The sequence below is a fragment of the Lonchura striata genome, chromosome 4 (assembly GCF_050655825.1).
Source record: "Lonchura striata isolate lonStrDom1 chromosome 4, ASM5065582v1, whole genome shotgun sequence".
Lineage (NCBI taxonomy): Eukaryota > Metazoa > Chordata > Aves > Passeriformes > Estrildidae > Lonchura > Lonchura striata.
Window position 1 is genome coordinate 27,914,146 of NC_140706.1, and position 24,363 is coordinate 27,938,508.

At 37.6% G+C, this 24,363-nt stretch overlaps 1 protein-coding gene across 3 annotated transcripts in view; it reads left to right on the plus strand.

Moving 5' to 3' along the window:
• The window catches only part of TRMT9B (tRNA methyltransferase 9B (putative)), a 71,117-nt gene that overhangs the window by 41,293 nt on the left and 5,461 nt on the right, over positions 1 to 24,363 (plus strand). Inside the window, exons 3-4 of one of the 3 annotated variants that reach the window (XM_021533302.4) lie at positions 3,038 to 3,182; positions 22,099 to 22,253. In XM_021533302.4, the coding sequence (XP_021388977.3) occupies positions 3,157 to 3,182; positions 22,099 to 22,253 (181 nt within the window). In that variant the 5' untranslated portion in view covers positions 3,038 to 3,156. Of the gene's footprint in view, positions 1 to 3,037; positions 3,183 to 11,154; positions 11,310 to 11,334; positions 12,220 to 22,098; positions 22,254 to 24,363 lie in introns of those variants that run through there. The other 2 variants (XM_021533216.4, XM_021533127.4) reach the window with 2 other exon arrangements.

Genomic DNA, 24,363 nt, shown 5'->3' on the forward strand with positions numbered 1-24,363 from the left:
CTAAAATAACTTCTCTGAGATTCCTGGAATAAGAAAGCTAATAAACTGAAAAGCTTCAGTGTTGCTAAAAGGAGTAGCTCTTTAAGCATTTGGTTTGAGAATTTGTGTGAGCTGGAGGAAAACTCAAAGAGTTATATTGTCTTAATTATACTTAAATTTGAAATCCTAGGGATACAGACTTCTAAAGTTATAGATATCATAGCTTTGAAAGAGCTGAGATAAAGGAAAATTAAACTATTTACAAATAAAGCTTTCTTGCATAAAAGAGAGAAAGCAATAACTGATATGTGTAATATAAATGTTTATATTTCAAATGTTATCCACCAGACTTCATACAAAAGATCCAATATTCAAAGATATTTAAGCTAATTGTTTATCTTACTCCAGATGGTAAAGAGCTGTTCCTTACAGTAGAAGTGAGCATGACAATCAAAAGTATGCATTTAAGTAGAAGGGAATGTGCCCAGTTATGTAATAGCAATTTATAGTTCTTGGCTTGATGGTCATTTAGGGTTAAGAAGGGGCTACTTGTGTAAGAGGAAGCCACAGGTAAATGGAGGTATCAGATACTGCACCTTAGTACTCAGAGAACATACTGTGGCTGTCACAGGACTGGCAGTTCTCATCCTCTTGACTGATGATCTTGTGATTTTTGATGTCTCCTTCTTCATGGAGCCTTGTTATCTCTGAAAGGAAACTTAACCAGCTGTGAGCCTATGCACTTACATCTCCTTTGAGGAAACAAGGGCAATCAGTGAACAGCAGAACACTGGTGTGTACTGACCAACCTTTCTGGCAGCAAAAATCAGCCTAGATGTAGCTTCCTTTATGAAGACATTGTATAGGCTACAGTGTTGATTAGAAGGGCCTCACTGTAGGTGAGAATCTTGTCCCTGTCTCTCCTTATCTTTCAGTGTCCTAGTGGCAGCCTTGGACTAGGAATGTGCAATCTGCTCTCTGGAGATCAGGGATCTCCTATCATGATAATGGTCACTAAGAGTGGAGAATGTCACATGAAGAACATGCCTGCCACTGACCAACAAGTGCTTTGTGTTTCAGACTAACAATTTTTCTCTGATTGAGGCAAAATCTTTCAAAACTTGCCACCTCTCCTCCTCAGAGTAGACAAACAGATAACCATTTCTGAAATATATATTTTTTCCTTTAGAGCCCTGGAAATTCTCAGTAGTAAAAGTAATAATAATAAACCTGTGGGGCTTGAGATATAACACAGAAAAATATTTCCTTTTCCCTGTGTACAGTCACTTCAGAAATACCTGCTGGCTGAACTGAGACCAGCCAGCCAGTCCTTTTTGAGTTAGGCCTATGCAGAACAGAATGTAAAGTTTGCATCAACCTTGAGTGATCCTTTGATCTTAACAGCTGTATGTCCTGAATGCACACCAGCATGAGCTCTGAAAGGCTTTGTTTATATGGTCTTTCTCCATCACAGCATGAGATCTTCCTCCATCATCCTTCTCACAAGACTCCTGAATAAGCTCATCAGTACTCATGAAATGGTTTCAGAGTCTTGAAGATATATTTTAAAGGTGTGACACAACCTAGCTTTCTGCCATAATGTAGAATTCCTGCATCCTGGGGTAGTGGGCCATTTGGGCTAGGGTGTCCATTAAACTCATCTCCAGACTCAGGTATGAGTTTGAAATGTGAGAGCTGAGCTAAAGAGCAAGGCAGACTCATGGGACTGCCAACTGATCTGTACCTCTCATACTACTCATATGCTTGAGGAGTGATTCAGATGCTTAGATGATGAGTATGGGTTGAGAGTCTGTGTAGAACAGAAAAATACAGTTAAATGAACAAATGAAACACATGTACAAAGCAAAAACATTTCATTTGTAACAATATCAAACAGAAACTAGGGAAAATATCATGACTCTTGGAGAAGAGCACTGAAATTTTCTGATGTTTGTTTCCATTATTAAAATACGATCTACATATAATATAAACCAAACTGTGGAGTAATAAAAGTAAGATAAGAACTACTAATGCTGCAAAATACTATTAATATGCAACAAATAATATGTTTCAAAAAATATTTTTAGTTCATATCTATATAGCACCAAGGAAAGCCAGTCACATTTCTAGTTGGTCTGATTGTAGGTATTTATCAAATCAGCACAAGAATCTCAAGGGGCACTTCACACGAGTAGCAAGTGTGAATTTGGGAACAGAGTGTGGTCTTGTGATTCTTACTGTGAAGCAATCAAAAAGAACACTTTTTTTTTTTTAAGTTAAGACTCATAAATCTTAACAGCCCTATATTTTGCCATCTGATCTGCTTTCTGAACTCCAATCTAAATAAGTATCATATTGACTTAAGGAATATGTGCATATTCACTCAGATGAAGACAGTAAGTTTCAGGTCAATGGTCTGAGTCTAGATTTCAGTGCCATTTTTGATGACCCAAGGAATCCTGCCAGGTTTCCACACTTCTGCAGAAAAGCACAGGTTTTGTACAGTTCATACATTGTATTTTCTGGTCTTGTGGGGATATTTCAGATGCACAGTCCCCTCTCTGTAGCCTTCTAAACTGTGATATCTTCATCTGTGAGGAAGTACTTGTAACTTATGTTATATAACTAAACATACTTTCAAACAGATGGCTCAGCAGCATCCATTTGTCTGATTTAGTGGGAATTGCATATGTTATCCAAATGCAGATATGTGGTTAGCAAGCTCTAAAATCTTTCCTGTGGATGCAGAACTCATGCACAGCTATGTGACAAGTGTGACTGGTAGTGGTTAAACTGGTAGAAGCCAAACAACTTACTGTGTAAGCATATCCAGAGAAGGTAAAGAAGTTCCCTGCTCCCTCTACCTCTGAATTCAATAATATTCAGCATCCTGGCCCTTACCAGACATTTCCCTTCAGGTCTTTGTTGCAATTCCTGTCAAAATACAGAGATGCCAACTTCAAGTCAACTTGTGCTCAAGAACATTTTGCACAGCTTTTCTATTTAAAGATTTTGGGAGTACTGTGTTTCAACCACATCTTTTTACTCCTTATGCCAGGTGCTTTTCCTGCCACTGGTCATTCTCTTGTGGCCTAAATGCTCCAAGTAAGATCAATGGAGGAACATGTTCATTTCTCCCTGCTGGCAACAAAGTATGCTTCCAAAGGAGAAATCTGAATGTTCTTGGAAAGTAATCTCTATGGGTAAGTCTAAAATAGCTAACCATTTCAATGTCTGCTAAAGTTCTGTTGTGCATTTTGGGTGATCTTACTGCTATTAGGGTACTTCAGAGGCACGAGAAAAGTGAACCTACAGCTTTAGTGAACTAAAAAAGGTGTATTTTCAAGATGAGAAGTAAAATTCAGTTTGTCAGCAATTAAGTAAAAACCTCAGCTAAAGACCCACCTGGAAATTACAGGCAACTCCCTTCAAAATGGAAATAGTTCCATAATATACAACCAGGATAGCAACTCAGTACTTACTGCCCCTGTGAGTGCAGTGAATCCCTCTGCTCTGCATGGGTCTTCTTGAGAAGTAAAGCTGAGGGAGCTAATGCCTGCAACAAGGATGAGAAATTTCCAAGTGAGGTAGTGTTCTTTTGTGCCTGGAACTGCAAAGGACTGAACTAGCAGTTCAACAGCCTTGTCAGGATTTTCCCCAAGATTTTTCTCCTTTCTGGAGAAAGAAAAGGAAAGTTATTAAAAAGTTTTAGATATGGAAAGATAGTAAGATTCCCAAGACCTAATAATTGACTTAATTCCTATCCAGAGCATAGCATAGGGGTGCTTTCATAACACCTGTACACCTGCCATTCTGTGGCCTGGGGAGGGGGCACAGGGACTTAGGAGACTAGATTGTGGGTAGTATATGATAAACAGCCCCACAAAGCCAAATTGTGAAGACTTGCTGATCTTTTGACCAGGTATCTATCACAGCACTGGCTGAGACCCTCTTTTATGAACAATTTATTATCTGAAGTTAGAGATGGCCTTTGAGAAAGATCTTTGAGGTGTGGTCTCCAGAATGCCACATATTTGCTCTTCAACACTCACTCCCTCTTCCATGTGCTTTCTGAATCTGAGTTTCCTCTTGCTCATAGGAGGGTGCAGAAAGATAGATTCTGGAATTAAGTGGTTGAGGTAGAAGTTTTGGTGAGACTGTGATAAACATGGATAGAGATTTGCTCATCCCATCCCCCTGTGTGGAGACTCATAACTCTAATTGGAGTTCTTCCCAGATCTTAAGAAGCTCCTACTTACTACTGTGTTAATTGTTATGGGGTTAAGGAAAAGGCACATTTTTTACTAAGTCTGTTTTTCTGGACTGAGAGGACTCTGCAGCTCTTCAACACATGCTCTTTTCTTGGATTTATTTTTAGTAATGTTCTCCTCATTTTTTGGTTTTTGGGTTTCTTTCCAAATATCTTTTCATAAAACTAAATTAAACTAAAAGAGAAGAGAGAGAAAATCGGTTTGCAATGAGGCATAAGACACTTCACTTTATTGCTGTAGTGTTAAAATGGGCAAAGGCAAAGGTTCTGGAATATAACAGATCTGTGAGCCATCTCTAAGAAGTGCTTCCAAAAGAATTCCTTTCCCATCAATCTATTTTTAAATACAAAAGAATAGAAGAAACATTTTCAGCATTTCACTGCATTGAGTATGCAAGAGAAATACCATGGGAATAAGTTTAGAAACACTGAGAACTCAAATTCAGACTCTTTGATGTTAACAGCTTTTCTTGCCAAGACAGAATATTTTTCTCTACTTAGGATAGAAGTTCTCACTGTTACACATATGCAGCTGAAGTGAGAATTTTCCTAGTTCTGATGCAGGTTAGACAAGAAGGTTTACTGGAGCACATCACATGTGCTTTCTGCTTCTTGGTGATCAGAAGAATTAAATTAGACTAATCTCCCTGTCACCTCCTCTTCCCCGCATGAAATGGGCTAATGCACAAGAAAACAGAATTCTGTGCTTTGAGTCAAGATTAGAACTTTGGGCTATTCGGTCCTGAGAGTTATGAGATTGGGTAGGCATGGGAAGAATAGGAGCCTCAGGCAGTATGGAGAAAAGTCAGAGGACTCTACAGCCCCAGAAAAACAGTTTCTGCTCAGAGCTTAGGGTACCAGAGAGCTGAGGTATTCACAGTAGCTCAGATAGCTAGTTCAGCAAAAGACAATATTTAAAGTCCTATTCAAAGCTCATCTTCCACCTGAAGAAAGGAAAGATAAGAAAGATGCACATGGTCTTGCTGTGATGGATCTTGGTCTCCTGTCAATATGAGGAGACTGTGGACATGCCATCCTTCCATACTGCCCATGTGGCCACTGCCAGCATGACACAGAGGCACTGCCTATTAATGGTGTGTGGCCCATTCCATGGAGGGACTGATGGGATGCTCACCTACTTTCTGTCTGGTACAATAGAGAGTGGCTTTAGCAACATTTTCAAACATTTGGTGACGGTTCTGTTTTTACAGTGTTTAAGTGTTTCTTGTTCAATACACCAAAATCACATGAGAACTGAATCATGTTCACTTAGTTCCAAACTGTGCGTGACGATCTGCACAGAATGAGAAATGAAGAGCAGTCATTGTATCTTTCAAGCTCAGTAACTCAGGCATTAGAAGAGCCAACTTTTTTCAAATTCTAACTAGATTTGTAATGCCCCTGGTAAATGTCTGCCCTTTCAGAAACACAATTTCACTTCTGCCAAAAAAAGCATTAAGAATACTAATTCAGGTCAAGTTTACTGTTGGTATGAGCAACACCATAAGTAACCCATAATGAATCTAAAATGAATAACAAGTAGCTGCCATTGTATGATTTAAGATTCTTTAAACAAAAGAGAAGGCAATAAGAAAATCAAAGAAAAATGCTCCTGAAAGGACAAAGGAAAACAATGTTATAGCTGAATTGCTTTTTTTGCTTTTGCTGTGACACTGGTGGGAGAGCAACTGTGCAGGTGAGTGGAGTCTCAGATAAAGGCTTGGAAAAGCTCTAAAGTGTGTTAAAGGACAGAGAACCCTGAATCTCTGCAAGATTGCTTTTGAGCTTAAAGAGGCGAATCTGAATGAAGAGTACTACCTCCAGTCTCCCACATCTCCTGGGACAGCTGGTCAAAAGCCTGGTAAGACTCTGTTAACAGAGCGCACTGAGTCAAATTTGCCACCACATACAAATAATTTCTATGAACAATGTGCACTACACTGTCCCAGTCTGTTTTAAGCTGTTTCTAAATCGAATAACTAAAACAGTCTGGGACAGGGTCAGTGTCTAGAAAGCTAAGGCTCTGGCTAATTCATGAATTTATTTTGTGTTTTTGGATAAGTAATTTGATCTTCTGTGACACAATGATTGTTATTAACTTAATAGAGGAAGCAAAGTCAATGATTTCTGAAGAGAAAGTAGAAGCATTAGGGGCCTGTATCTTCCTTGACCCAGGAATGGATAAGAATCTCTGTTGTGCAAGTACACTATTCACTTTCTGTTTTCCCTCTTTTACCTTTACTTATCTCTAAAGCTGAACTTCAGTCATACTGGAGACAGTCACTGAATTGAATTTTTATTATATGCTTCAACTGAGATCAAAATGTTAAAGCACTATAGAAAAGTAGTCTTTATTTTTAGCCACAGAGAGGACATGCATATACTTAAAAAAGTCTGTCCTTGTTAAATGTCTGCAGCACTTTTGCAGAGGCAAGAAATGCAAGTACTAAGGGCTTTGTCCTGAAAAGACACTTCCATTGAATAACAATTAGTCTTTGTAAGGTAAATAAACCAAACCCTCCTTCTCTGCATGCCAAATAAGGTCTTCATGACTTCAGGATGCTGGGATGCAGCTCAGGGTCCAACAATATGCCACCTTAACCTCTACAGTTTGTGTCTGTCAGCAATCCTGAAACACATATTCCTCTATCTCCAGCATGCTTAAGTGTAAAATGATGTCACATTGTCCTGTTTTGCATTGCTATTTTATTAGCAAATATTTTGTCCCTTTGCTACCACAAAAACCCCAATGACTTCTTGCTGCTGAAAACTGACATTATAAAACAAGAAAGAAGAAGGTTTATATCAGAATGAAACCCAACAAAGCAATTGCATCAGAATAAGGTGTTCCCAATCTGATTAATAAAGACAGCAGTCTGTGTTCATATTTCTTCCAAAATTTTGACTTAAATAAGCTAAAATATATATGAAGTACATACAACTTACCAATGTACAGATTTTACCCATCCCTACTGTCACTTGGCAGCATTTTCAGCTGATAAATTTGGTTTATCTATAGGTCTGGGATTTGGAGTTCTAGAGAATAGTCTGTGGATCTACTTGGGCAAGATAGGACATAGTAAAAATTACAGTACTGGCACATTAAGGAGCCCTGCATTTTACATGGATTTCTATCAGTGCATTTCATAATAATTATTTTTCAATTGATTTTACTGCAATACCACTAAGTTGTATCTCACTTTACTCTTTGATAATGAAATGAGAAAGGAATTTCCTTCTGTCATGGTCAGTTCTGCCTGCTTTACCTCTTGCAACAACTGTACTGAAATCACAAAGAAATAACAAAGACTCTTTCTAGTGAGGTGAACATGAGTTGTCCTGTAAAGCTTGGTTGTACTTAAGTATTGAGTAATAATCTTAGCACTTGTGCAACTTAATGCCTTATAATCTTCAAAGCACTTTACAAATCTTAACTAGTAAATCCCCACAGCAGCTCTGCATGGTAGGCTATGAAGGTCACACATTAAAAATCTCCCATGATACAAGCTTGACTTCATAGTAAGCCTATGGGAAAAAATATCTGTACAGTTATGTTCCTGAAGTAATGAGTGTTTAATTTTACTGGATTGTAATATGGCTTACTTTCAGTAAATTTGTTTTGCTTTCTTATCCCATTCAAAGTAAATCCATTACACCCTGAGCATGGCTCAGCACACAGTATTATCAAAATTTTGAGGATTTTGTTATTATTAAAACTTACGGAAGTAAATGAGAAGTAGAGGATATGAATTTTATTCAATAAATCAAGTTTCTATTGCCAGTGATTACAAAGACCATGTATGGGAAAAGGTAAGAAAGTACCTAACGACTGAAGCACTCAGGACAGTAACTACCATTTTTAGCAACTTTTGAAAATTTGACTTCTGTGATATTGAGATTGCCAAGCAAACAAAATATGTTTATACTAAATTTCACTGGGAAACTTAAGCCTTTAGAAACCCCATTTCATTTGAAAAATAGCACGGTTTTTCTAGATCAAATTTGCTTTGGATTTTCATGTTGCAAAAAAAAAAAAAAATTGAATAGTTGCTGCTAAAGAATATTATTTTTTTAGCCTTTTAAGGTCTAAAATTTCCCACGAAGTGAAGCTACTGCTTTTAGTTTACTGTAGTACTATCACAAACACCACTGCTTCCATCTGTTGTTAGTTTTCATGGAAAACTTTTTAAAACAACATTACAGTTTGACAGTAACATTATAATTCTATGTGAAGACCAAATTCACCAACCAAAGATGTAAGTCATTAGCTCATGACTACCTCTCAAGCATCTGCATAGAAAATAAGCTTCTCAAAGGTGTTTAGTCTTTGTACTATTTATTGTAGAGAGGAAAAAAAAAATCACACGATGAGGCCTTCTTCCAGTGGAAGCAGACATAAAGTAGACTTTTTGTCACAAGCTTAAAAAAAAAAAAATCACTTTTCCAGAATGTCTACTGAGACACTGCAGCCTTATTTATATATAAATACAGCAGGATCCTTCCCCTCCAAGGCACCAGGCAACTTAATACTGCCTTTTGCTTTCAAGTACAACTGTCTCTTTGTAAAGCTTGTAATTTGAGAAATGATCCTCTGTAATAAGGAAGCTCTGTGATATCATGAAGACTGACCTTGATTCCTTACTTCCCTACTGCTTCAACCTGAAACTTATTTCCTTGGGTTTCCTTGTCTTTTTTACCCTTGCTTTGTTTTTATTCCTTTTTCTTTCTTTCTTTTTTTTTTTTCCCTCACCTTTGGAGAAAAATCACAAATAACCTTTGAAGGAATAATTAGCAGTTCCTGTAACCTATGGGGGTTACCTTTACCTGACTGACTGCAAAAGGTTATCTAAGGGTAAAGGTTTCAGACAGACCAGGGAGAGAACAATCTCCAGATGAAAGATGATAAGGGATGAGCACAAAAGAGATGCTAGAGAGTAAAGGAATAAATTAATGGGAATGCAAGAGGCAACATAATTAGCCAGTCTTACATGCTTGCCACTACATAATTTCAAATGTTCCAAATGGAGCCTGGTATTCTGCAGAGAAACTCATAATTAAGTACAGGGTTGCAATACACAGGCACAAGAGGTCTGAATTAAGGTTTCATAGGCAGCCTTCTGGCTTTCCCAATGTTTGGTCACTTAATTTAATGACCTAAATCCTTTTTAATATAGAAAAAATATTTTAATGAGGTCTTTTAATTGTTTAGGGAGGAGGGGTTGCTACAGACTGCAGTTTATTAGGTAATTGTAGATGCATAGTACTCCAAAGGAAAAGGTATTCTATTTTCATTCTGCCTAAATTTGTATGATGAGACCATGATGAGACCTTAATAAATGTAGGGGTTGGTTTAGCCTTAATTAAAAAAGGGTTTATCTTTTCTAAAGTGTATTAAGCTACATGCTTAACATATATTTGAAATGCTTCAGAAGCACAAAGTCGTCTGATGAGAGAATCTGTATGACTGATACATAATTCTAGTTTTAAGGAACATCCAGGAAACATTAGATGGTAAGGGAAAAGGCTGTGTGAATTGCTGACAGTAAAGTTTTATGAGTCTACATCATAATCTTTTTCTAAGAAGGTTAAATTTGAGGCAGTTATTTCTAACTGAAGACCTTTTAGAATAAGTAAATTATGTCAACAAATAACATAAGGTAGTATTCACACTTGAGGACTTTTACCTGAAGGAAGAATGAGGCATATATGGCATTATCTTCCAAAAAAGGTATCTGAAAGAGCCTGGGAATGGCAGACCCCGATTTGTCTGCCAATTTAGCCCTCACCATATTACAGAATTAAATTAGCAGAACATACATGGAAGTATGGAATAACAGGGACAAGTCAACACAATGTTTGCAAAGGACATTCATGTCTTTCAAATTAGTCAAAGCTCTTTGAAGGTGTTAAGAAGGCTAGTTATTATCTAGCTGTTTAATTCCTTCATAATGGAGACCAAGAGTTTCATCATTACTCCATTACTTTGGTACATTTAATGGAATATTAGGTTTATGTGTTTTCACTGTGCTTATTCTCATCTTGTTCTTAAAATCTTCCCCTGAATATTTTCATTCAGATGGGATTGTCAAAGTAACAGGAATGCATGTTCTTGAGTAATTTTGTCAGTCATGAAAACCCCATCAATACACAGTCATGTTCCTCATAATCCTGTCTTCAGGTCTTAAAACCAATTTGAGGAAAAGACTACCTGTAACAGTAAATAATTCAGTACATTCATACTTTGTGCAATGTTGTGCTGAATTCCCTGCCTGTCATACTGGCTGGTATTGTTTTGTTGCATTTTTCTTTATCTGTAATCACTTATGCATAATTTATAAGTTCTTGGGACAGGACTATCTCTTTAGCTCATGTTTATAGTGCTAATTGTATTGGGGTCCTGGTGCATGGCTGGATTGCACTTGTGCAATAAACACCTGTAAGTATACAAAAGTATAGAAACGATCTGCCATTTTTAGACTGCTTTAATAGGAATCAGTGCGGGAGTAGGGGAAAAAAATATTCCCTCAAGAGTCAAGAGATGGGAAGACTTGCAGACAGGACCTAATCACAAAGGTTAGCTTTGCGCTTAACCTTTAAATGACAAGGGCTAATCTTCCTTGGCCGCCTTTGCCATCAGCAGACAGCGCGGCTCCCATATCCCTCGGTTTAGAGGAGCTCGGGGACCCTGCTGCTCCCCCCACAGCAATTCCCACTTCCCTGACGGAGCATCCCACCGCCACCACCACCTCCATCAGCAGCGTCCTCCTCGCAGAAGCCGCCCAAGGGACTAGAGAAGACCGCAAGGAGAAGAGTTAACAGGGAATTGATAACCCGGCCCCTTTTCTGTCTTACCCCGCCTCCTGCCGCTTGCGGGGAAGTGAGGATCGGGAGGCGCCGAGCGGGGGTGGCCCCGGCGGAGAGGTGCGGGGAGGGCTCCCCTCCGCGCCGCTCCGCCGGGGGCCCCGCGGCTCGGCCCGGCCCGGCCCGGCTCGGCTCGGCTCGGCTCGGCCCGGCCCGCTCGCCCCGCCGGGATGGAGCCGCCGCCGGCCCGCGGGAGCAGGTGAGCGCGGCAGGACGGGGCCGCGGGGGGATGCGCAGGGCAGCCCCGGGGAAAAACCGGGCGGTGGGGAAAGCGCAGAAAACCCCACCCCGACCTCACACCAAAAAAAGCGTCGCGGTACATTTCTGCAGCTTGAGATGATCGTCTTAAAAACGCTGCCCGCAGAGCCGGGAGTCGCCCCTCTGGAGCTGACCCAGCCCGAGAGGGAAGGATTTGGAGATTGAAGTGGATTTTTTACACACGTGCGGTGTCCCCGCACCCCCCGCGTCACATTTTAATTGAACGGAGCCGCGGGTTGCAGAGCTGGGAACGAGCGTGGATGCTGGAGCTGAATTTGGTGTAGCACTTGGGGAGGGGAGTTTTTACGAAACGTGGAGGGGGGGATTTACCGCGGCAACAGTAAGTTTCTCCGTGGTCGCCTGATTAGTTAAAAATTAAGTACGCGCTGTGTGTTGGCAGACAGTCCTAAGCAATGACCGGGAGCAATCTTAAACCGTAACACTTCATGATTATTTTCTTCTTTTCCTAGGGGATTCTAAAGCCTGAGGTATTGCCGCCACGTAGGGCTCTCAGCATTGCAGAGTGTTCGCTGCTTAATGAATGTTTGTAAAGGGATTTTCATTCCCGCTGAGCATCAGTGGGAGCAGCCAGAGCTCAGGGAATCAGCTCACCCGTGCATTTTCTTTTGCAAAGAATTTCTGGCAGAATTCAGCAGCCCTACTGTGTTGACGTAGTGCACAGGATAAAATTCCTTGCTGATGCAGTTGCTCAGGTGAAGCATGCTTCTGGAGTTTATGATTATGTGCATGAAACTCGAGAAAGAGATAGGAAAAGCATTCAGCAGCCTCTCCATGAGCAACAGAAATGGTCCTTTCAAGACTTTTTCCTGCCCATTGATGGACTCCAGAGGGTTGGTTTCATTTTAGTAATTTGTTTTCAGTCTAGTACATAAATATATTTATTTCAGTAATATATGCTATTTATAGACCATGTCTTTGAGCAGAGTTTGAAATCAGCCCTACATCAAGGAATAAACACTTCCCAGGCAAACTCTCAGATTTGCAGGTATTATGTGATCCATTCCAGATGGATAAATCAGAATATCGGACAGTAGAAGCAGTATAAGGCTCAGTCTTAAAAAGTATATTTTGCAAATTCCTGCTTTTAGTTATTATCAATAGGCTACCTGAGGTCAGTAAGGTGATTTATAGGTATAAAGTTGAGCAGATGTCCATATGTTAGCAGTATCAGGGCCAGTTCATAGGTCATAATGGCAATGGAATACTCCTGTGTGACAGAAAAACTTGGCTTGAGGGCCACGTCTCTTGGATTTATGAAGATTAGAGAGATTGAAAAATGATTTCAGATTTCTGTATGCTTGTGAAATAATTTTTAAATGAAATAAATAAGAGCAAAGACAGTGATACTTAAAAACTTTGTATGTACCTTCATAAATGGACATAGGAATATTAACTGAATGACTGGGAGAAAAAGAATCTAATTGTTGAAAAATAAGATAAATTCTTGTGTCAAAGCCAGGCTTTATGTAACTGACTTAAACTCATGTGACACAGAATCCTGGCCGATTTTTTTTTTGTCAGAAAAGTTTAAGCGGAACACAGTTGGACAAAAGGCACTGTATTATTTGGTTTATGTTTTGCTGTTGAAAAGTATTCCATTTTGAAGAAAACTTTACATTCACATCAACATGTATTAATTTCAGAGAAGTTAATTACTTACAGCCCAAATTTCTTCTAAGCTAATATTTATTTTTATGCTCCAAATATTGATGTTTGTAGATACCAACTTTTTTCCCCTGTCATACAATAATTTCCTGATTTTAAGAAAAAAAAAATTACACCTAAACAGGCCATGGGATTAAAATATTTTCCAAATAGAGAACTTCAGTAGTGTTTATATGAAATTTCAGCTCCCCCCAGGGAGCCTTTCCTTTCCATGCTGATGAAGAAAAATTGTGTTTTTCAAAGGCCTTTCTCGTCTTTAAAATAGAGGGCTTAGACTTCACAAGTTATGTGAAAAGGTATCGCTCATACTATAATGCATTTAAAAGGAAATAATCTTTGAGTGAATGTCTGGTGATTTATGAAAACAAAGGATCTTTTCTAGAGATTTTGACTACAGCACCACTAGACCTTCACACTGCTCAGTCTACTACAGTTAACACTGGAAGGAGCCATCAGTGACAGACACTTCATAGAGGGTTTCACCTCAAGCTTTCAGTAGCAACGTAATGCAGTTTTTCTGTGGCTAGGTCTAAATCTGAACCCTGATAGGATTACTGGTGTATCTTCAGGAGCCTTTGTCAGCTGCATAAACACCCAGTTACTATTAGAGCGTTCTTAAGACACTTTGGAGCACTAGCCTCAAAGATATATGAGACATCTTTTCTTTTTTGAGAAATAAATACCTGACTGCCTATAACTAAAACTTAACAAAAAAACAAAAAACAAACAAACAAAAAAAAACCCAAACAAACCAGTGTATCAGTCAGATTTTCTAGTTTTGTAGGATAAACAAAAGTCATACTGGCTTTGATTTCATTTCAGTGGCCATCTACTGTGGTAACAGTACCTAGTACTGTCTACCACAAGATCTGTTCCTTTAAAACTGTATTTGGCAAGTATGCTGAATACTGAATACATTTGTATATGAATATTTTAAGATAGGAAATTATATGTTCACTTGTAATAAACATGATAATCAAGAGTAGTTTATAAAATGTATCAAGAGAAACCACTTAGTAGTTCTGTAATTACTGTAATTGATTCTACAACATTTTATATCAAAGATCAAAGGTAACCACTGGCAGCCTCCATTATAGATCCTCCTTGATAATGTGCTACTTATCTTTCTGTCTCTGAGATTTCAGCAGAAAATATGTTTTCAAGTAATTGAATGTCTTAAGTCAGTTTGTAAATAATTTTAAATGGGGAGGTTTTGTGTATTACAGCAAGTACCATGTAAGTACCAACAGTGATGAGCTCTATGACTGAAAAAAAGGAGAATTATATTACATAAATTAAAGCTAATCCAACTGAAAATAGTACTCTAAATGCAAACCCAGAGTGTGAGAACACAGAAAAAAATTTAAAACCTGTAATTTGAGAACTGTAGAATGACATTCAGGAATAAAATATTCCTGTGAATATCCCTTGGCCTAAAGAATCAAGACATACGGAGAGGATACTTAGAATGAAAACAGTACTTGTAAAAGACCACCTTGACTGATTCATCAGGGAAGATGGAAAGTACTAAATATTTAATGCTTGCTTAACTGCTGGAAGATGAGGACACGTGGTAATTGCATACAAATGTTTGAGACAAACAGTGACCAAGGAGAAAAAATAGCTGCATTTAAAGCTTATGGGTAGATTGGCATGGTCAGGGGCTTTGAGATACTGATGCAGGGTACAGAGTATTTCCTGACAGGTGCTTAATTGACATAGATTTTTAAAACCCCATTGGTAGAAGCTCCATGTCCTACCCAGTCCACAGTCATTTCCAGTGCTTGTCTGTCCATCCGCTTTTGTTTAAAGTGCCCTATCTGCATCTTCCATGTTGTAGCTTAAGCTAGTGTCCTTTGTCTTCAGTTCTGGGAAACAGCTATTTCCCTCTACTTTGCAGCCCTTCTTGTTATGAGATGGTCCTCTCTCATTCTGGACCAACACTTTGAAACAAATTTCTTTCTCCAGGATTTACGTGATTTCTGATCTCCTAGATATATACAGTATCCCATAATTTTTCTCTTAATTTATTCTTGCTTGAAGTTGAACATAATGCTCAACCTGATATACCAGCAGTGCTGAATGTAGGAGAAGGAAAATCTTATGTAACTTGCCTTATTTCTGTGTGCTGATCCTGGGGTGTTTTTTTTGGTTGGTTTTTTTTTTTTTTGTTGTTTTTTGTTTTTGTTTTGTTTTGTTTTGTTTGTTTTTTTTTTTTTTTCTTTCTCTTATTTTTTGGCAACAGTATATTGCTAAAACCATCATAACAACATAACATGTATGGTGTTAAATCTATGAAATGTTACATGGCCCAGATCCACTTCTGCAGAGCTGCTGCCAGTCATCCCATCCTCCCTCCTTCAGTCTTTGTGCAGTTGGTTATTCTTATCTAAAAGTAATGCTTTGCTTTTGTCTTTTTTGATCTTTTACACATTTGAATTCTGTTACCATTATCCAGTTCATTTGGACCCTAATGGTTTGGTCTGTCTGCAAGTATCATACAAAAAATTATTGAGGAGTGTCCAAAGCATATTTCTGGGCAGGTTTGCTGAGGGTATCCTTCCAGTCTGATAGTGGATTTTGATAAGTACACTCTAAATACTCTCTTCAAAATGGTACCAACTGTACCATTCTAGTGTAATTTCTAAAATCTAAAACAACTGTCCCTAAATTTTTTTACTAGTGTATGATGAGACCAGGGATTGTACATGTTGCCCTCAGTTTCTCAAAAGCAATTTCTTGTGATTTTGAGACTGTCTAACCCAAAACCAGCGCAATCAGCGCATACTGTTTATTAGGCTAGTTTAGAAAACTCTGAAATTAAAAGCCCCAACCTGTTCTCTCCCTAAGTTCTTATCCCTTCGTCACTGATGTATTGACACCTGGTGGCAATTAATATGAGCAGTGAAGAAGAAAATCCTAAATACTTTGCTCTTCTCAGCACTACTTATTATTAGACTTTCCTTCCTGCTTAGTAGGCCAAATTTTTCCTGGTCCCCACTTCTCCGATGCCTGTACAGGGTGATTCTGTGCAGGATCTGAAGATCCACATCAGTGCACATCCAGCATCACGGGTTTTTGACTGTGTAGGACTTCAGTAGGAAGGGACTCAGTGCTGGGAGGTGATTTGTGAGTTTTGATGTGATAGTAAAGATGAACAGACACATAACAGGACTGTGAAGCTTCTGCATGAGTATGCAATGGCCAAGGGTCCATGTTTGTGCATTTTCATTTAGCAGAATGCTACCTATCTACAGAATGCAGTTTATGTACTTAGTGAAAATAAATCTGTTTCAGGTACATAGACTATGACCCTAAATGCGAAGCAGCAAGGAGGAATATTAAATGATTAACTGATCCAAGAATATGCAGTGAATAGTACTAGGTTTTCTCTGAACTGGAAAATAAAGCTAACAAAATTAATGTGACTGTGAATGGCTGTCATTTTGAGTTACTAGAGCTTGAACTATAAGCTTATTTTGTCCGAAGTCTTGTAAGAGCAGTCTCAATTCTTTTACTATTTTGCTGGAACAAAGTTCTATGTATTTTAGTAAGATAAAATACAATGATAGTGACTTCAATAAACAAAATTACTTTAAAATGCTAATTTCAGAGTTAGTGTTCCACTAACTGTGGTTCTTGTCAAATGTGTCCTAGCTCTTTATTTTTTGTTTCAGAATTTGCCAAATTTTACTGGAGGAATGGTTTTGAACTAGGTTTTCAGCTCAAAAAAGTTTTAGTAATGCTGCATTGAGCTCCCCTTGCTCTGATTTCAGGCTGTGCATTTTCATGGGATTATAATGGTTCATGCATGGTTGAAATTAATTACTGGAGCTGTTAGCCTTATGTAAGCAAATCATCTTCTATTGTATTCTCTTGCTAAACTTTCATTGCAGCTAGTTTAACTGTTCATGACACCATTCCTATTATTTTGTTTCATAATGCAGCTGCTTTGCGTAATGGTCGTATCTGGAAGCCACTTAGTATGTCAGCATAGACCAGCTTGTTGTCTGTATTATTGAAACTGTCCATCAGAATGGAAGTTGCTGCTATTGAATTTATAAATTCAATCCAAGGGTGAGCAAAGTTCTGATAAAGAAATCTTAGGTTTGTTTTTCAGAAGGGCTGCAATGATGTTTTGTTGTTGGGGATTTATTGGTTTTTTGTCTTTGCATAGGAAAAAATACTGTGGTTTATAGTCCACTTGGCTGTACACTTCACTTTCCATGGCTGCCTGTATTTGAATGAAAAGACTGATAAGTTTTGGATGTAAACTGGAAACATATCTTACTGAATAGGTGATTCTCCCTGTTCTAGAGATGAAGGGAGAAATACAAATTGGACTGCCCCATCTTTTACTTAGGTGTTAATAACAGCTACAAGTGCATGTGTTATTGCTGGAGAGCAGGGTATTGAGGATGTAGACCTAGCCCTTGTGGTTTATCCTGTTCCATTTAAGATTAATTAGGTTATTGCATGTGTAATCAAGATTTATGTTGCTCTGGCAACAGAGAGACACAGCTGTGCTAAATTTCCTAGATCTTTGAAGCAGTTGTTCTTACCCAAAATGATGTTGAGGATTCCCATCAGCATGTGAAAACAAGTGTATCTAAGAGGTGTTCTCATTAATAGACTGAAATCTTGCCCTGAATTGAGTGAGTCCATGCTGCTCATCAAAGGGTTAGAGAAAATAGGCAGTAGCAAGAGAGAAGACGAGGAAGGCCTGTGGCGCAAATTAATCAGGAGCAATTGATTTCAGGACAAGTGGGAGCAATGCAGGAAGATTACAGTGGGTTCCAAGAGGCCACTGACAAAAGCTTTGTGACGTATCCTGGGTACTGTGCTTGGCCCAGATAGAAAAGCAAGGAGGAGCTGTACATGAGCTAGGTCAAGAAGGAAGTTGCAATAAATGAAAAGAGTGTGGAAAATAAATATTGTAGGTGACTGCAAGGAGATAACCTGCGGTAGGTGAGGAAGTCTGCAAGTGATTCAGAACTGCAGGTTAGTGTGAGAAGCTTTTGGGGTAGACTGTGGTAGAGGCAGTGTTTTTGGACTGAATACTACTTCTGCGCTTCAGTTTCAGGACACTCCAGGCATCTGGGAGCCAGCAAGTATTTTGTCCATTTGAGGATGAGGTATTTAATACCATTAGTCAACACTGTAAATTAAATGCTTTCAAAACCAACAGCAAAAATCCAAACACACTCCCCCTCCCAAAAAAAAACCCAAAAACCCAAACATGATTTTCAAAAAATGTTGGAAATGGGGGTTATCAGTTTTATTTGTTTTCATTTCAAGGTCACTTGCTGAAATGTATTTCTTACTTCAGCAGCAATAAAAAATACCCAAGCAACATGACTTTCATTAAAGCAGTATCCTTGAAAAGTTAATTATCTAAAGGGTTGCAGATTGTTAATGGAATGGGAAGAAATTAGATTACCTTAGAGTCAAAGAACTCTTAGTGAGATATATAGCTATGAAAATATATCTCGTGTTTGTATAATTCCTTTTGCCTTCTTGCAAGGTGTAATATTTTGGGGGGGTGGGGTTTGTTTGGTTGGTTTTTTTTCTTAATAAAGAGGAAAAAGAGAAATGTAAGAAAAAGTCAATGGACTACAGCCTATTTACTTCCTGACAATTTACTTCCTGACAATTTGTTAATGAACAAAAGTTATATATTATGGACTTGTGATCCATTTCCCTGCAAATTCAGCAGGATTGAAAATACAGTTTTTATCCAGTTTCCTAATTTAATAGATCAGCTGCAACAAAGGGCTGTTGTAGTCTCATGAACGAATCCCCAGGAGGATGCCCAGGAAGCACTGAAAGGGAAAACAATCCTGCTCTTCAGTTTTTGTCCAAGCTGCTTCCTTGCAGTTGGTGGATGTTTGTTGAGCTGCATTCATATTTCGGGGGCTTGGCAAGACTTGTTGCAGAGTGACTGAACAGCTCAGTGCCAGTTTACTGCACACTCCCATCTCTGCTCCAAGACTCTCCATGAGCCCTTTTAGCAGGAGCATAAGCAGAAGAGAAGAATTGAGCATGGGAAAAGCGTCCGTAATTACCACCTTCTGCTTCTCTTCGCTACTCTTATCAGACAGCTTCTGGGAAGCTTAAATGAGAACTGGAGCAGATGCTGAAGCAGTGGGATTTCTGAACAGATTTTCATTACCCACTTTGCAAAACAGACTTTCCAATTATCCAGGAAGTTAAATCCAGAAGTTGGATGAAATGAACGTTTTCTACAATTCATGTCCAACAGAGGCACTGTTACTTTCAAAGCAAAGAAGTTGTTGTGGTTGTTTTTGTTTAGACAGAGAAATAGGGGCATTGAGTTTGGCTGGTAAGGTTACATGGATCTAAGTTTCTGTGGTTTTTCGATGACAGCATATTTGTCTAAAAATGATACAGCTGCATTGTTTTTGTTTGTTTTGTTTTGTAAACATTGAAATGGAAAGGTTAATTGCTGGGACATTTCCTGCCATTGTGCAAAGTAAAACCTGATAGTATTATGGATCTTGACTGGAAAGTCAAATTGGGAAGTTTCATTGTCATGTGCCTTAATTGTTTGCCAAATAGAAACAATCAGCAGGAATGGAAATTGTTACAAAATGGTGCATGAAATAATTTGTCTTTAAGTATACTACCATTATTCTATTATAACCAAATTATTTTCTTGACACTATTTATTAAGAATATCTAAAAATAATAACCTCTAATGGTTTGTTGTAAGACGTGAAAGTCTCCAGCACGATCTGTGTAGTTGAAGACTCAGTACCAGTTCCAGTGAATGAGAAAGTTAAAGGAAGAACTTAATGGTCTTGGATTCAATAGGAAATGAAGCCAGATCTCAGTCTGCATTGGAATTCAATGTAGGCATTTTAGGAAAATAGAGGAAAAAAGCCAGCATTTGGAATTCAGTATGAATGGTTGAAAACATTCTGCCTTTTCATTTCTTTTTAAAACTGCAAAGGTTGAACAAAGAGCTTCAAGTAGAAAGATAAAAGAAAGCACTTGGATACACTGAACCACATGGTAGCTAAACATGAAATATAAATTAGAGCAGGGAGCTTATCAGGGAACAAAATAAAATAAATGATTGTTAGTCTTTGGAATTACTGCTTAGAGGACTGCTAGGCAGTTGAACAACCAAAGAGAGTATGTTTTGAGGCAGAGAAAAAAGACAGCTGGAGACATGAAACACCTAATTTATTTTATTTAAACAAAGGATTGAGCTTTCAAATCTAAGGAATACTTACTTGAAAATACTGCAACTAACCTATTCTATGTGACAATATAACTTGAAATGGATTCTTAGAAAAGTTTGATTGAGTAACTTCTGGTACATGTAATATAATTTCAAATCTATGTTGCTTCTTTTGTTCAGTCTGTTACAGCTTTTCACTCTTCAATGAAACTGAAAACATGCCTATATATGTGCTATACTGTTCCTGAATTTAATTTTTATGTAAAATTAGTAAAAGGTGAACTAATGCAAAATAAAAGAAAATCGTGGATTGTAGAAAAAAAAGATAAATTATGGATTGTGAAAATATTGAACATAAATGTTTTGAAGAGAGATATCGATAGATACTACAGTCAGAATAGACTGTGAAAATTGTTAACAATTTGTCCCTACCTCTTACATAGTACCAGTGAAATGGATCAAGCCTCACATACTATTCTGTAACCATTGACACACACTTGAAGTATGTTGTTTTTTTTCAGGTACTGGGATTAATTCCCATTTTTAATTTTTTTTAAATAAAAAGGATTCTTTTTGTATGACAGGTGAAGGACAGGTTGTGTCTGTAGAGCAGCTGTGCTTCCAGCTCACATTATTACACATACATTTAAAAAAATAAAAACGTTTTTTCTCATAGATATCATAATTTCTTATATAGTCTCATCTTTTCTCTCATACTAATGTATTTCAATACTAAAAGTGACAGGAAGAAGAAATTTTTATTATGGTTCCTAAGTGTATGTTATTTGAAAATCAAGGAAAGTAAATTAAAGTCTTTGCTTCTGACCTTTTCAAATGCAGTCAAAGGAGTAACTTTTATAATTTTATCTTGATAATACATTTCATACTCTGTTTGATGTTTGGAAGCAGGCTTTAATCTCTGTGGAGCTCTTGGACAATTGAATAAGTTTTGTTTCAATAATGGGAAGAAATATTTCCCATATAAACAGGCAGTTTAAATTAGTTTGAAAAATGCCTTAACACTTTGGAACATAATCTCATCAGCCTTCATCAGATACTCAAGCCTGACCTGGTTGGTCCTTGGATGAGAGGATACATTAAGGAAGATGTGAGATTCTGTACAATGGGATTCTGCATCCGCCTGGTATTCTACATGAGCTCAGGGGTAATACTTGAAGTTTAAGAAGATACCACTTCTTGAATCACTAAACTAAAATATATGCTAAGACATGAAGATAGTGGAGTGGAAGTAGGGAAAGTGAGGTTTTGTTGACAAAAAAATTTAGCAAAATAATCACTTCCAGAGGGCTGATAAACCACACATCACTTATGAATGATTTAGGGGCTTAGGTTTCAGGTACCAGGTTATATTTCAAGTAACATATTAGTAGTTTCCGTACATTACATTAGCAACAACAGGAAAGTTGGTTCTTAAAATCCTGTTCACAGCTGGTTGCACTGGTGATCGTAAAGGTCTTTTCAAGCTAAATAATTCTATGATTCTATAATCATTTTGCACTTTCACTGAATACAGGCTCTCTTTTATACCAGATAAGCTTTTACTATATTGGTGAACTTGGGAATGTGCCTGTTATTGCATAGTCACGTTCAGTTACATAGTGCTTTACAGGGGAGGTGATACATTCACATTTTCTCTTGACTTTCATGAAATAAAATCAGATCCTAAAGACTATTTTATAAATATGACTGGTAGATGGAAGTAATTTATGAGTATAAGCATACAAGGTCCTGAATTATGCATGCCATATTATAAAATATAAAGTCTATACTGGAACAATTTGTGTTTTGTTATACATAATCTTCATTATGTTTTCAGGATGGAACATGAGGCTACCCAGCTAGAAAAGCAGCACGTGCACAGTGTGTATGAAAATACTGCTGCCTACTTTAGTGATCTGCAGACCAAAGCATGGCCTCGTGTTCGGAACTTTCTGCTGGAACAGAAGCCTGGCAGTCTCGTTGTTGATATAGGTAAGCCATTCTTTGAGGTGGCATAAAAGATTGTTTATAAGATTTGTTAACTTACCTGTTAATTATATTTAGCCTTCATATCAACTGTTTTTTAAAGTTGTTTAAATCTGTTTTAAAATAGTTTTTAAGCCCCAATGCTAGATGCCATATACAACTTCTTTTCATTCTTTGGCAGTGTATCAGTAGACAGTAAATAATTTTTTCCTTCATTTTTGTTGAGCTCAGTCTTAATATATCAATTTCCCCACTGGCTTAATGGTCTTTCATTCCGCCAGAGCCCTTTTGAAAAAATTATCTTAATAGCCCAATTATTTAATATTCCAGTTTCTTTAGATGGCTTGGTTTATGTAATAATACCATTCTGCAATTTATTGGTTTTAATTTGTTCTAAAGCTCCTCCAAGCAAGGCTTTTTCTTAAATTTTCTGATGTGATTGCTGTTAAAAATATATATAAAAAAAAGAGATCTAAGAATCTCCATATGATCCTAAATATGGACACCATATTTAGGTGTTTTCCTGTTATGGCATTGTCTTCCCTACATGTAGTATTTATACCTGGATTTTCTGTTGTTTTTGCAGACTCTCCAGGGGCTTCCAGGTGCTGGAATGTTTCCTTTGCTTGCATTATGATTTCAGTCCTATACAGCACATTGCAAAACAAATGCTTGTTTTCACCATTGTCTTTTCCATACTGTTTAAACTAAAAAAATACTTTTATACAGCAAGGTTTAACAAATGTGCACAATAAATTATGCATCTGCTTTATAGTTTAAGAGAAAAACATTACTTGAATATGCTGTAGGCCATAATCAGAAGACAATATGTAGTTCTCCTGCTGCTATTGAGCATTATATCAAAAATACTTAATTGATATTACTTCGAGCATGTAGCTATTTTTATATGTCTGCATCATTGTCACTGATAATCTCAGGAAGTTCCTATGGCATACACTCAGCTGTGAGCTAGATTGATACTTCTCAACCAAAATCATTGCCACCTCAATAGAAGTCGTTTGCATCTTAGCTGAAGTTTTTTGAGGCTTTATCAGCAGTGATTGCTGAAAGCTTAAGGTCACCCTGTTGCAGTGTCATCAAGAGAAGGTCAGTCCTTAGAGTTGCCAATAAGAATACTCCCACTCAGGCACACAAGATATCTTCTTTTATAAGGTTTAATAAGTTCTACAGGAATCTGACAGTTGTATTTACTTTTGGCATGTATTTAAGGAGGAGTTGCACTAAAGTGGCACTAGTACTTAGTGGCACTAAAATTTTCAAAATCTTGAATTGTAATTTTCTTTTCAGTTTAATACTGCCTTTTATTAAAACATAATTTTGTCTATTTGCCTTACTATTTTTCATTGATCAAAACACATGAAAATAGCTTGGCCATTCTTAGCTTCAAGGAATTCACCTTCCTGATGACTCATTTAAAAGTGAATCTCTGGCAAATGTAGATTTTTAGAATACTGGGATTGTTGACACTATTTAGCTTCATTCTAGAGAGGACCCTATACTTCCAAAAACTCACAGTGATTAAAGAGTACTTCACCAAAAGCCATGTATTATGCAACTGAATCTTCCAAATTAGTGATGGTTGAATAAATGTGTTCCTCTGCAAACACAATAATGAATAATAAATTATACAAATTTTTAAAATTTGTAGTTTTGTAGCATGCAGAGCTTCATGTATTATTGCATATATTCCTTGAACTGCATTAGTAATATTAGTATTTTCCATTTTTCTCAAGTGTTACTTCAAAGAACAGTGCTTGCTTTTAGCTGAGAAATATGCTCTTTTTCACAACTGAAGTGCTGTTCTGTTCTGCAGTGGTTCCTGTGCTGTCTCTCTCGATAATGGTGCACATTAACATCACCGAGAGCAGCAGCGCTGCAAGAAGCAGTGATGTTTCTAAAGATAACTCCAAGCCTTTAAATCGAATTACCAGTACTGAGATGATTCTCTTTGCCAAGCTGCTACCCCATTGCTTGGCTGTCAACTTTCAGAAATTATTCCTCACTAGTGACCCAGAGCTGCAGTGAACTGCTCCCAGTATAATTTTGAAAAGTGCTTGTTATGCATAAGGCATTGAGGGATCCTCTGAAAGATTTC